This window comes from Salvelinus namaycush, chromosome 5, assembly GCF_016432855.1.
Source record: "Salvelinus namaycush isolate Seneca chromosome 5, SaNama_1.0, whole genome shotgun sequence".
Classification (NCBI taxonomy): domain Eukaryota; kingdom Metazoa; phylum Chordata; class Actinopteri; order Salmoniformes; family Salmonidae; genus Salvelinus; species Salvelinus namaycush.
In genome coordinates, this window is record NC_052311.1 from 68,924,850 (window position 1) to 68,937,902 (window position 13,053).

A 13,053-nucleotide genomic window follows, 5' to 3' on the forward strand; every position below is an offset into this window, starting at 1 on the left:
TGCCCCCCAACCCCACCACGCTGCTCCACCTTGTGGTCTGTCTCCCAACCCCACCAAGCTGCTCCACCTTGTGGTCTGCCCCCCAACCCCACCAAGCTGCTTCACCTTGTGGTCTGCCCCCCAACCCCACCACGCTGCTCCACCTTGTGGTCTGCCCCCCAACCCCACCACGCTGCTCCACCTTGTGGTCTGCCCCCCAACCCCACCACGCTGCTCCACCTTGTGTTCTGCCTCCCAACCCCACCACGCTGCTCCACCTTGTGGTCTGCCCCCCAACCCCACCACGCTGCTCCACCTTGTGTTCTGCCCCCCAACCCCACCACGCTGCTCCACCTTGTGTTCTGCCCCCCAACCCCACCGTACTCAGCAGCACCACCTTGTTCAAAAATCCTGGTGAGGACCCTGCTATTCCCTAAATAGTACACTACTTTTGACCAGGGCCCTATAGAGAATAGGGTGCCATTAGGGACGTAGACAATATACAGTGGACAGTGAGGCTCAGGGAATGACATGATCATGAAGAACCCTGTCATCCTCTGTTCTCTTTAAGTTGGGGTCTGCCTTTATATACTGGATGATGATGATGTAATAGCGTTTCTCTGACTGTTTCACAAAGTTTTGATTTATTTCACTAACAATATTCTGGATACACTACATGTCTTCTTTCAGATTCATATTTCTGCCTCACCCATGTCTTAGCTGTCACATACAATAAAAAAATGATTGTACAGTTATTTTTTTTTTATTCCTATGCTCATTCATGCAAGTCAGCCTTTCATTTACAGAGAAGGCTGAAATAGGTCTTGAATACAAACCATTGTCATCTAAAATCATCTGCTGAACAGTTAGCTTGTGCTTCACCCCATCCTATGGGCATTGAGGGTTAGTTTTTCTGTGAATAAGTCTTAGTTAGCCCTTCAGAGCGAGGTTGCTTTGGGTGTGAACAGTGAACAGATCAGTGATTTTGTATCTTACTATGGCAGGCATTGCGATCCTCATCTTCCCGTCAACGTTGTGGGCAGGGATTCAGTGGTCTGGCCGAGGGTGGTGGAAGGCTGCTATAATGGGCTCTCGAGTGGTGCAGTGGTCTAAGGCACTAATTTCAGTGCTAGAGGTGTCACTACAGACACCCTGGTTCGATTCCAGGCTGTATCACAACCGGCCATGATTCAGAGTCCCATAAGGCGGCGCACAATGGCCCAGTATCGTCCGGGTTTGACAGGTGTAGGCCATCGTTGTAAATATTTTTTTCTTAACTGACTTGCCTAGTTTAAATAAAGGTTACATTAAAAAAAAAAATATATATATATATATATATATATAACAATTATGCACCCTGGGGTTACGTCCCAAATTGCACCCTATTCCCTATAAAGTGCACTACTTTTGATCAGGGCCTGTAAGGCTATGGGCAAAATTACTGCACTATTTAGGGAATAGGGTGCCATTTAGTATGCCGACTGGGTCTCTGCTATGGGCCTGGCTTGCTGTGTGTTGTAGTATTATGCAGGGGAGCTAATGAAAGGAATGTTTTGGGATGTGTCTGTTGGACAATGGAAACACAGAGTTCTCTTGCTGTGTCTGTGGGTGGGTGTGAATGACATGTAAATGTGAGTCTATTTAACCACAGAGAACTCAGTTGTCAATGCATTTTTTTGCATCGCAAAATAATATTATTTCTAATGAATTTAGCTATTTGTAATATCAATGTTGACATTTTATGAAACATTTATGAGGAGTGTATTAGTCACTTTAGTATAAGAAAATAAGGTTTTGTGAAGTACTGACATTCTCATTGATGTAATTGTCATGTGAAAAGCTATTTACAAGTATAACAAGTTATGAATTTGCGTTTTGCCAGCTGAGATGGTCAGTGAGTCCACTGAACTCTCCGGCCGTTTCTACTGGGTATGGTCACTACATGGTCACTACACGTCAGCCATATTGGAACTATTTAGGATGCAGTGCTGCTGTGTCAGTGGTTACCGAGAGTAGGGCGCTAGAGCACGGTGTTGTGGAGAAACCGAAACGGAGAGGGAACCACACACAGCATTACGGTTAATACGGGATTGTAACACATATTTGCAGGATAGGAGACCGGTTAACGGAAATAGTTGAGGTGGATCTTCGATAGTAAAGATATACGTGAGTATAACGTGGCCTTATACATTTTTGAATGATGTGGAGGATATTAAATAACTTTAACATTAGCCAGTTAGCATAGTAAGACCCCAGTCATTGACAATGGGTTGCAGTGAGAGTCGGAGCTTTCAGTTAGCCTACTTTAATTTGCGTTTTTGGTGGAGAAAATACGGTTTCATTTGATGGCGAAAAGGGGACTATATCCTTTATGTACATGAATATGCATGTTTCTGCAAACAGTGGTGCAGTGTCCGAATCTCTCACGCCTAGGTGCAAGGTTCAGCGAACACAGAATGTCTTATTCAAATAGTGTGCAGCGAGTGGCTACATTTCGAGTGGCAACATTAGGGAAATGATACAATGTTGCTAGTTTAAAACAAAAAAAGTGATTACAATATTGTTACAATGTTACAAATTGTAACAACTCTCATGGTTGTTTGGTGAGCTCGCTACATTGTATGTCATTGCATGATATAGTTCTGTAGCCGGCTCAGCCCCAGCCATTCTGCATGCCGTTGTTTAAATGACCTGAGTAAGGTATAACGCTACTTGCAGGGGAATAGGGGAAGATTAGCGGAGACCCTGTATCCTCTGTATTTGACACGCTGATGTAATTACACAAGTCGAAGATAGACTGTTCCTTATTCCACGTGTCTAATAACAAAAAACTGCTAAACTCCATAGGCAATTACAAGGCAACAACTATATTACGATGTAACAAAACATGTATAAAAACCATAATTGTGTTGAGGTTCACAGATATTGAACTTTCTTCAGTTACTGCTACAGTGCAAACAGGAGAGCCTGCTCATAAACTGTAATGATTATTGTTTTTTTTACAATGAGTTGCATTGATTTGTTGACTCTGCGTATGTTTGCAGGCAAGCAGCATTATTTGATCTGCATGCCTGAATCATCTATTGTTTTGTTTGTTTCCACGATCAGTATCATTGTTGCCGCCATGCCTGCTGCTGTAACAAGTTAAAGCTAGTGTGTAAAGGGAGGAGTTTGGAAGCCAGTAGGAGGGGCCAGGTGTGTTGGTAAGAGGGTGTCAGGTTATCAGCTCAGTAGCACTGACAGAAGTGATTTGCACCAGTTGGAAATACTCTTACATGTAAATAGCCTACAAATATGCAGTTCTGGAATATCCTGGGCTGCGGAAATGGAGGTACGTGTGCTATATTTATATCCATAATACAACTGACAGTTTTTGAGAAGTAGTGGTAGGCTTGTTTGGCTGAGAACTGAACGTGTGTCTGTCTCAGGAAGAGTGAGTCAGTGTGCCTGAGATAAGGGCAGGAAGTTTCTCATGTCATGGCCGTGCATGCAGTTGCATGTGAAACGTCACAGACAGGTAAACGTTGTTTGTTGCATGAACATCATGTTATTAGTGACCTCAGGGATTCTTTTGTAGAGGAATCATACAGGGGTATAGAGAGCAGGAGACCCGTACAGAACGTTGTACTGAGTGTTCAACCCTCAGAAGAACCCATAGCCTACCTTGTTTGTCAATGTTACCTGATAAATTCCAGGACACCGAGGTGTACCTCAGAGAATGTGCTGCTTCAGGGCTAGTCTTCTGATATGAGTCATCTCGTCACATCTAATGGCTTGTAATAACCAGAAATATCAGCAGTTATAATGTGGGTATGAGAATAGATGGCTATGCTTCTGCCCATGATGATACGGGTACACACAGTGCAATATGTGCCATACACTAACTAACCCTATAGATGTGGTCCTGGTGGAGTAGCCAAAACCATGTGAATGAAACCACACAGTCAAAGACCTGGGTTTCTTTCACCTCCATGTCCTGACAACAATAGTCAAATCAACTGTAGTCAAATCAGCTGTAGTCAAATCAGTAGTCAAATCAATGAAGGCAGAGATTGTCGACAAATGTAAGCCGAGATTTTGTTGTGTAGAAAATGTACCTTTTGATGTCGACACAGCCCCTCCAGAGGGCGATCCAGCTGTTATGTATTGCGTCACAATGTTTTGAACAAATTCCAATCTCAGGCATAGACAAGCCTTCCGTTCAATTAGATTTGAGATGATCACTGCCATTGTATGTAATTACAGATCCAGATTGATAATATGTAGATGAAGGATCAGGCTAACCTTGCAGTCTCAGTTTGCCTCAGGAACCTCAGGTCTTCAAATGCTCAACTTATCTATGTGGATTCATCGATGGAATTTGCATTAACCTGACTTGTCATGTTATTGTGTAAAAACCCAAATTTACACTTTTGCCATATTTGCCATATGTTTGTAGTTATTTCTCTGTCTCACTGTATTGTGAAGATAGGCCCTCAGTGGGGAAAAGAGGCCTACTGAGCTTGATAAACATGAACATGCATACCTTTTTAATTTGATTATTTAACCTTTATTTAACTAGGCAAGTCAGTTAACACCAAATTCTTATTCACAATGACGGCCTACCCCTGCCAAACCCTAACTTGGGACAACACTGGGCCAATTGTGCACCGCCCTATGGGACTCCCAATCACGGCCGGATGTGATACAGCCTGGAATCAAACCAGGGTCTGTAGTGACACCTCTCGCTCTGAGATGCAGTGCCTTAGACCGCTGCGCCACTCGGGATACCTACTGTACTCTACCTGACTTTCCAGAAGGCTTTTTAAACAGCACGTATCAGGCAGTACCCAGATCAATGACAGGCACTATTCATTATGGATCCCTTTTTCAATATTAACCTTGGCAGGGTACTCTGAGCAAAGGCTAGCGCTATCGAATACCTTGCTATCGAATACCTTGTCAAATGTTGTTGTTTTAACATAGGTTTGGAGATCTGCTGTGTAAATCAGCCAGCAGCGATTCAATGCCGAGTGGATGGGGAGTTGATTTGTGTCTTCTGGGGGGAAAGAAATGCCTGGAAAGCCCATCAACAGTGATTTATTCAAAACAGTTATGTATAAGTGAATGTGTGTATTGAGACAACAAGGCTGTCAAGTGTAAAACAATACAAGCAAGGCAAGATCTTTTATATATCTTTTATACTCTGTCAGTTAGTCTTTACTAAGAATATAGAACCATCCGTCAATAGTGTTCTTCTCAAGAAGAAGGGCGGTCCGTAGTTAAAGAACTACAGGGAATGGCCGTAGACTTATTAGTCCAATGGGAAAGTGCTTGTGGGAATGACTTTCACTAAACTGCAGTCTTAGACAAAAGGGTTCCAAAAGGGATCTTTGGCTGTTCCATGTAGAGCCCTCTGTTGAAAGGGTTCTACCTGGAACCAAAAAGGGTTCTTCAAATGGTTATCCTACGGCGACATCCGAAGAACCCTTTTAGGTTCTAGATAGCACCTTTTTTTTCTAAGAGTGTGTATTGCAAATAGAGGTACTCAAATAGGCTCTATCCCTCAGTGATTTATGGTGCAGCTCTCACAAGTCTACAACACACCTTAGGCTTGAATAGTGAACATCTCTCTCTCTCTCGATGTGAGTTGGTCTTTTGTTTGAGATGGTCTCTCGAAACAGCTTTCAAAAATGAGATGATACCAATGGGTTAACCGAAGTCTGGAGCTTTTACACAATTTGACAAATGAGGAAGCTCTGGCCTCCCAGGAATCCAGCGCTGAGACCACAGCATACTGTCACACCCAGCTCTTATCAAGTCACTACTGGGATGTGAAGACCAAATGACCCAACTCAATTCCTCTGAGCCCACACCTTTTGTTACAATGCTTTCTTACTCCTTTTAGTATGTGTTGCATACCGCCACCAAGTTATTTTTGTTGAAAAGCAGCACACACCCACTGGGCACAGATTTGGTTGAGTTGTCAACTAACGTGTGAAATCAACAGAAAATGTCCCCATGCCATTGGATTCATTGGTTCAAAGTTGGGTGAAAAAAGAATAAATTGCCTTATGTTGATGACTTCAAATTCAATCAGTTTTCCACATTGATTCAACATCACCTTGAATTACTGGGTTGGAATGACGTGGAAACAATGTTGATTCAACCAGTTTTTGCCCAGCGGTCCATGATCTCTGTGGGAACTAGAACTAGCTACCATAATCCATGACAGAAATACATCCAGTATTGCGATTGGGCCTGCATTGCAGATGGCTTGTTATAGCAAACACATCCTAAACTGATATGTTGCCAGAGACAAATTTGATTATGTGATTAGCAACATAAATTATGTAAATTGCAACAACACTGACTCAATGGCATTTTTTTATTTTCTCCTAGAAAAATAACCTGAGGTTGAACTGATCGTCAAGGTGGCTGCTGTCATCTCTCTCCTTGAATTTGTTATTTTTAATTTCCTGTTAATTTATAGAATGCAAACAGCTAGTGTGTGTTATTCAGTGAGACTAAAATATTTCTAAAACTGGTAGATAGAAATGTATTTTATATAACTAACATGATTGCCAATTCTACCTGACTGATAATCATGCTGTTCTAAGCTATACATTTCTATGTGACCATTCTGTTCAGAGGATGCTGAAGTGATGTTCTGCTTGATAGGATCTAGATTAGAGGTCGACCGATTATTATTTTTCAACGCCAATACCGATTATTGGCGGACCCAAAAAAAGCCGATACCGATTAATCGGCCGATTTTTATTTTATTTATTTTTTAATTTTTTTAATGTATTTATTTATTTGTAATGACAATTACAACAATACTGAATGAACACTTATTTTAACTTAATATAATACATCAATAAAATCAATTTAGCCTCAAATAAATAGTGAAACATGTTCAATTTGGTTTAAATAATGCAAAAACAGTGTTGGAGAAGAAAGTGAAAGTGCAATATGTGCCATGTAAAAAAGCTAACGTTTAAGTTCCTTGCTCAGAACATGAGAACATATGAAAGCTGGTGGTTCCTTTTAACACGAGTCTTCAATATTCCCAGGTAAGAAGTTTTAGGTTGTAGTTATTATAGGAATTATAGGACTATTTCTCTCTATACCATTTGTATTTCATATACCTTTGACTATTGGATGTTCTTATAGGCACTTTAGTATTGCCAGTGTAACAGTATAGCTTCCGTCCCTCTCCTACCTGGGCTCGAACCAGGAACACATCGACAACAGCCACCCTCGAAGCATCGTTACCCATCGCTCCACAAAAGCCGCGGCCCTTGCAGAGCAAGGGGAACAACTACTCCAAGTCTCAGAGCGAGTGATGTCACCGATTGAAACGCTATTAGCGCGCACCCCGCTAACTAGCTAGCCATTTCACATCGGTTACACCAGCCTAATCTCGGGAGTTGATAGGCTTGAAGTCATAAACAGCTCAATGCTTGAAGCATTGCGAAGAGCTGCTGGCAAAACGCACGAAAGTGCTGTTTGAATGAATGCGTACGAGCCTGCTGCTGCCTACCATCGCTCAGTCAGACTGCTCTATCAAATATCAAATCATAGACTTAATTATAACATAATAACACACAGAAATACGAGCCTTTGGTCATTAATATGGTCGAATCCAGAAACTATCATTTCGAAAACAAAACGTTTATTCTTTCAGTGAATTACGGAACCGTTCCGTATTTTATCTAACGGGTGGCATCCATAAGTCTAAATATTCCTGTTACATTGCACAACCTTCAATGTTATGTCATAATTACGTAAAATTCTGGCAAATTAGTTTGCAACGAGCCAGGCGGCCCAAACTGTTGCATATACCCTGACTCTGCGTGCAATGAACGCAAGAGAAGTGACACAATTTCACCTGGTTAATATTGCCTGCTAACCTGGATTTCTTTTAGCTAAATATGCAGGTTTAAAAAATATATACTTCCGTGTATTGATTTTAAGAAAGGCATTGATGTTTATGGTTAGGTACATTCGTGCAACGATTGTGCTTTTTTCGCAAATGCGCTTTTGTTAAATCATACCCCGTTTGGCGAAGTTGGCTGTCTTTGTTAGGAAGAAATAGTCTTCACACAGTTCGCAACGAGCCAGGCGCCCCAAACTGCTGCATATACCCAGATTCTGTTGCAAGAGAAGTGACACAATTTCCCTAGTGAAAAGAAATTCATGTTAGCAGGCAATATTAACTAAATATGCAGGTTTAAAAATATATACGTGTGTATTGATTTTAAGAAAGGCATTAATGTTTATGGTTAGGTACATGTTGGAGCAACGACAGTCCTTTTTCGCGAATGCGCACCGCATCGATTATATGCAATGCAGGACACGCTAGATAAACTTGTAATATCATCAACCATGTGTAGTTAACTAATGATTATGATTGATTGATTGTTTTTATAAGATAAGTTTAATGCTAGCTAGCAACTTACCTTGGCTTCTTACTGCATTCGCGTAACAGGCAGGCTCCTCGTGAGGCAGGTGGTTAGAGCGTTGGACTAGTTAACCGTAAGGTTGCAAGATTGAATCCCCGAGCTGACAAGGTAAAAATCTGTCGTTCTGCCCCTGAACAAGGCAGTTAACCCACTGTTCTTAGGCCATCATTGAAAATAAGAATGTGTTCTTAACTGACTTGCCTAGTTAAATAAAGGTGTACATTTTTTTTTTTTGCCAAATTGGTGTCCAAAAATACCGATTTCCGAATGTTATGAAAACTTGAAATCGGCCCTAATTAATCGGCCATTTCGATTAATCGGTCGACCTCTAATCTAGATCTGTAGTCATGACCATTCTGTTCAGGGAATGCTGAAGTGATGTTCTGCTTGACAGGATCTAGATCTCTTACTGTAGTCATGTCTGACAGTCTGAGGCTGGAGGAGATTGAGTGTATTTTTCACATCACTGTAGTTTATACAGCTAATCTTCAGGGCCCAGTTCAAAAAATAAATATCTATCTGGATTTCGCCTATCGGATAGGATTAAATGCATAGAAATGTAATGAATAGAGCGGACGAATCTATTAATTGAGTCCTATCCGATAGCCGACATACAGATAGATCACTTTAAAAAAAACTGGTCCCAGGCCAATAGGATTACTCTGCTAGAGCAGCTGTTAAATGATTACCACTCTAGAACGATTTACCTTGTTTTCATTTACATTAGGTTGAGTTGTGAACTAATGTGAAATCAACGTGAAATCAACCAAAAAAGTCACCCTGTCATTGGATTTAACAGTTAGGTAAATAAAAGACTAAATTCTCTTACGTTGATGACTTTTTCCATTCAGTTTTCCACGTTGATTCAACATCATCACATTTTAAGTTTTTTGGTTGAAATGACATGGAAACAACGTTGATTCAACCAGTTTTTGCCCAGTGGGATGGTGCCAATCGTCCTGTCAGGTTTTTTGTGTTGGCTAGGGATGTTTCATATACTGTGCAATGTAGCCTGATTGTGTTGAGACCTAGGGAGTGTTACTATTAGTGCTCTCTTGTCAGTAATACCATTTGAATAGTACAGGCTAGGGGAATTGGGAATTCAGCAGTACTGTACAGTTTGAGTCAGATTGTGATTGGTGACCATCTCCTCCCCTGTGCCTCTCCTTGGCAGGATCAGTGTTGTCTAGGTGAGTAAATGAATGGTGTGACAGAACCCTAGCATTGTGCTGAGTCAGACGTAGGCCATGTAAAGTCCTATAGGCCTATCCACATACACACAGCCACACATACAGTAATCCGTTTTGCAAGCTGCTGTCTCAGTAAGTCCAGTACACATCACCACTAAACAATCACCCAGATCAATCAAACAACTAGGTCTGCTGCAGTATGTCAATCCAGTCTGCTCTAGGGGAATCAGGAGGAGTGTTGTGGTCAGTCAGCCAGGTCTGCTGCAGTATGTCAATCCAGTCTGCTCTAGGGGAATCAGGAGGAGTGTTGTAGTCAGTCAGCCAGGTCTGCTGCAGTATGTCAATCCAGTCTGCTCTAGGGGAATCAGGAGGAGTGTTGTAGTCAGTCAGCCAGGTCTGCTGCAGTATGTCAATCCAGTCTGCTCTAGGGGAATCAGGAGGAGTGTTGTAGTCAGTCAGCCAGGTCTGCTGCAGTATGTCAATCCAGTCTGCTCTAGGGGAATCAGGAGGAGTGTTGTAGTCAGTCAGCCAGGTCTGCTGCAGTATGTCAATCCAGTCTGCTCTAGGGGAATCAGGAGGAGTGTTGTAAATAGTCAGCCAGGTCTGCTGCAGTATGTCAATCCAGTCTGCTCTAGGGGAATCAGGAGGAGTGTTGTAGTCAGTCAGCCAGGTCTGCTCCAGTATGTCAATCCAGTCTGCTCTAGGGGAATCAGGAGGAGTGTTGTAGTCAGTCAGCCAGGTCTGCTGCAGTATGTCAATCCAGTCTGCTCTAGGGGAATCAGGAGGAGTGTTGTAGTCAGTCAGCCAGGTCTGCTGCAGTATGTCAATCCAGTCTGCTCTAGGGGAATCAGGAGGAGTGTTGTAGTCAGTCAGCCAGGTCTGCTGCAGTATGTCAATCCAGTCTGCTCTAGGGGAATCAGGAGGAGTGTTGTGGTCAGTCAGCCAGGTCTGCTGCAGTATGTCAATCCAGTCTGCTCTAGGGGAATCAGGAGGAGTGTTGTAGTCAGTCAGCCAGGTCTGCTGCAGTATGTCAATCCAGTCTGCTCTAGGGGAATCAGGAGGAGTGTTGTAGTCAGTCAACCAGGTCTGCTGCAGTATGTCAATCCAGTCTGCTCTAGGGGAATCAGGAGGAGTGTTGTAGTCAGTCAGCCAGGTCTGCTGCAGTATGTCAATCCAGTCTGCTCTAGGGGAATCAGGAGGAGTGTTGTAGTCAGTCAGCCAGGTCTGCTGCAGTATGTCAATCCAGTCTGCTCTAGGGGAATCAGGAGGAGTGTTGTAGTCAGTCAGCCAGGTCTGCTGCAGTATGTCAATCCAGTCTGCTCTAGGGGAATCAGGAGGAGTGTTGTAGTCAGTCAGCCAGGTCTGCTCCAGTATGTCAATCCAGTCTGCTCTAGGGGAATCAGGAGGAGTGTTGTAGTCAGTCAGCCAGGTCTGCTGCAGTATGTCAATCCAGTCTGCTCTAGGGGAATCAGGAGGAGTGTTGTAGTCAGTCAGCCAGGTCTGCTCCAGTATGTCAATCCAGTCTGCTCTAGGGGAATCAGGAGGAGTGTTGTAGTCAGTCAGCCAGGTCTGCTGCAGTATGTCAATCCAGTCTGCTCTAGGGGAATCAGGAGGAGTGTTGTAGTCAGTCAGCCAGGTCTGCTCCAGTATGTCAATCCAGTCTGCTCTAGGGGAATCAGGAGGAGTGTTGTAGTCAGTCAGCCAGGTCTGCTGCAGTATGTCAATCCAGTCTGCTCTAGGGGAATCAGGAGGATTGTTGTAGTCAGTCAGCCAGGTCTGCTCCAGTATGTCAATCCAGTCTGCTCTAGGGGACTCAGGAGGAGTGTTGTAGTCAGTCAGCCAGGTCTGCTCCAGTATGTCAATCCAGTCTGCTCTAGGGGAATCAGGAGGAGTGTTGTAGTCAGTCAGCCAGGTCTGCTGCAGTATGTCAATCCAGTCTGCTCTAGGGGAATCAGGAGGAGTGTTGTAGTCAGTCAGCCAGGTCTGCTGCAGTATGTCAATCCAGTCTGCTCTAGGGGAATCAGGAGGAGTGTTGTAGTCAGTCAGCCAGGTCTGCTCCAGTATGTCAATCCAGTCTGCTCTAGGGGAATCAGGAGGAGTGTTGTAGTCAGTCAGCCAGGTCTGCTCCAGTATGTCAATCCAGTCTGCTCTAGGGGAATCAGGAGGAGTGTTGTAGTCAGTCAGCCAGGTCTGCTGCAGTATGTCAATCCAGTCTGCTCTAGGGGAATCAGGAGGAGTGTTGTAGTCAGTCAGCCAGGTCTGCTGCAGTATGTCAATCCAGTCTGCTCTAGGGGACTCAGGAGGAGTGTTGTAGTCGGTCAGCCAGGTCTGCTCCAGTATGTCAATCCAGTCTGCTCTAGGGGAATCAGGAGGAGTGTTGTAGTCAGTCAGCCAGGTCTGCTGCAGTATGTCAATCCAGTCTGCTCTAGGGGAATCAGGAGGAGTGTTGTAGTCAGTCAGCCAGGTCTGCTGCAGTATGTCAATCCAGTCTGCTCTAGGGGAATCAGGAGGAGTGTTGTAGTCAGCCAGCCAGGTCTGCTGCAGTATGTCAATCCAGTCTGCTCTAGGGGAATCAGGAGGAGTGTTGTAGTCAGTCAGCCAGGTCTGCTCCAATATGTCAATATGTCAATCCAGAGTGTTGTAGTCAGTAATGACAGTTGACTCCCTCCGTTTAAAAGGCTGTATTTGTCTTACACACACACACACACACACACACACTAGGGTGCTGTGTTTGGAGTCTGACCCGTTCGTTCCCTCCTCTACACCATTCACTTTAACACCATCCTGCAGGCAGCTTGAGGGGTGATGAGAGAGAAAAAGGTCCAGTTCCCAGGACCACAAATACAAATTCCATCTAGACACCGTTGCCCTATAGCAGTGGTTCCCAAACTTTTTATAGTCCCGTACCCCTTCAAGCATTCAACCTCCAGCTGCGTACCCCCTCTAGCACCAGGGTCAGCGCACTCTCAAAATTTGTTTTTTGCCATCATTGTAAGCCTGTCACACACACACTATACAATGCATTTATTAAACATAAGAATGAGTGTGAGTTTTTGTCACAACCCGGCTCGTGGGAAGTGACAAAGAGCTCTTATAGGACCAGGGCACAAATAATAATATAATAATAATAATCATCATCAATCATTTTGCTCTTTATTTAACCATCTTACATATAAAACCTTATTTGTTCATCGAAAATTGTGAATAACTCACCACAGGTTACCTAGAAGGGTGTGCTTGAAAGGATGCACATACCTCTGCAATGTTGGGTTGTATTGGAGAGAGTTTGTATTAAATCATATTCCACACAGTCTGTGCCTGTATTTAGCTTTCATGCTAGCCGAGAATCCACTCTCACGTACTGTAGGTACGTGGTTGCAAAGGGCATCAATGTCTTAACAGTACGATTTGAATACTCAGGATACTCTGAGCGCAGC

At 43.5% G+C, this 13,053-nt stretch overlaps 1 protein-coding gene across 2 annotated transcripts in view; it reads left to right on the top strand.

Annotated features, from left to right (window-relative positions):
- Window positions 1-1,993: 1,993 nt before the first annotated feature.
- The window catches only part of LOC120048831 (focal adhesion kinase 1-like), a 146,601-nt gene continuing 135,541 nt past the window's right edge, over window positions 1,994-13,053 (top strand). Inside the window, exon 1 of one of the 2 annotated variants that reach the window (XM_038995095.1) lies at window positions 1,994-2,145. Coding sequence is in view for 1 of the 2 variants with exons in the window: in XM_038995094.1 (XP_038851022.1) it covers window positions 3,274-3,310 (37 nt within the window). In the remaining variant the exon portion in view is untranslated. Of the gene's footprint in view, window positions 2,146-3,223; window positions 3,311-13,053 lie in introns of those variants that run through there. The other variant, XM_038995094.1, reaches the window with a different exon arrangement.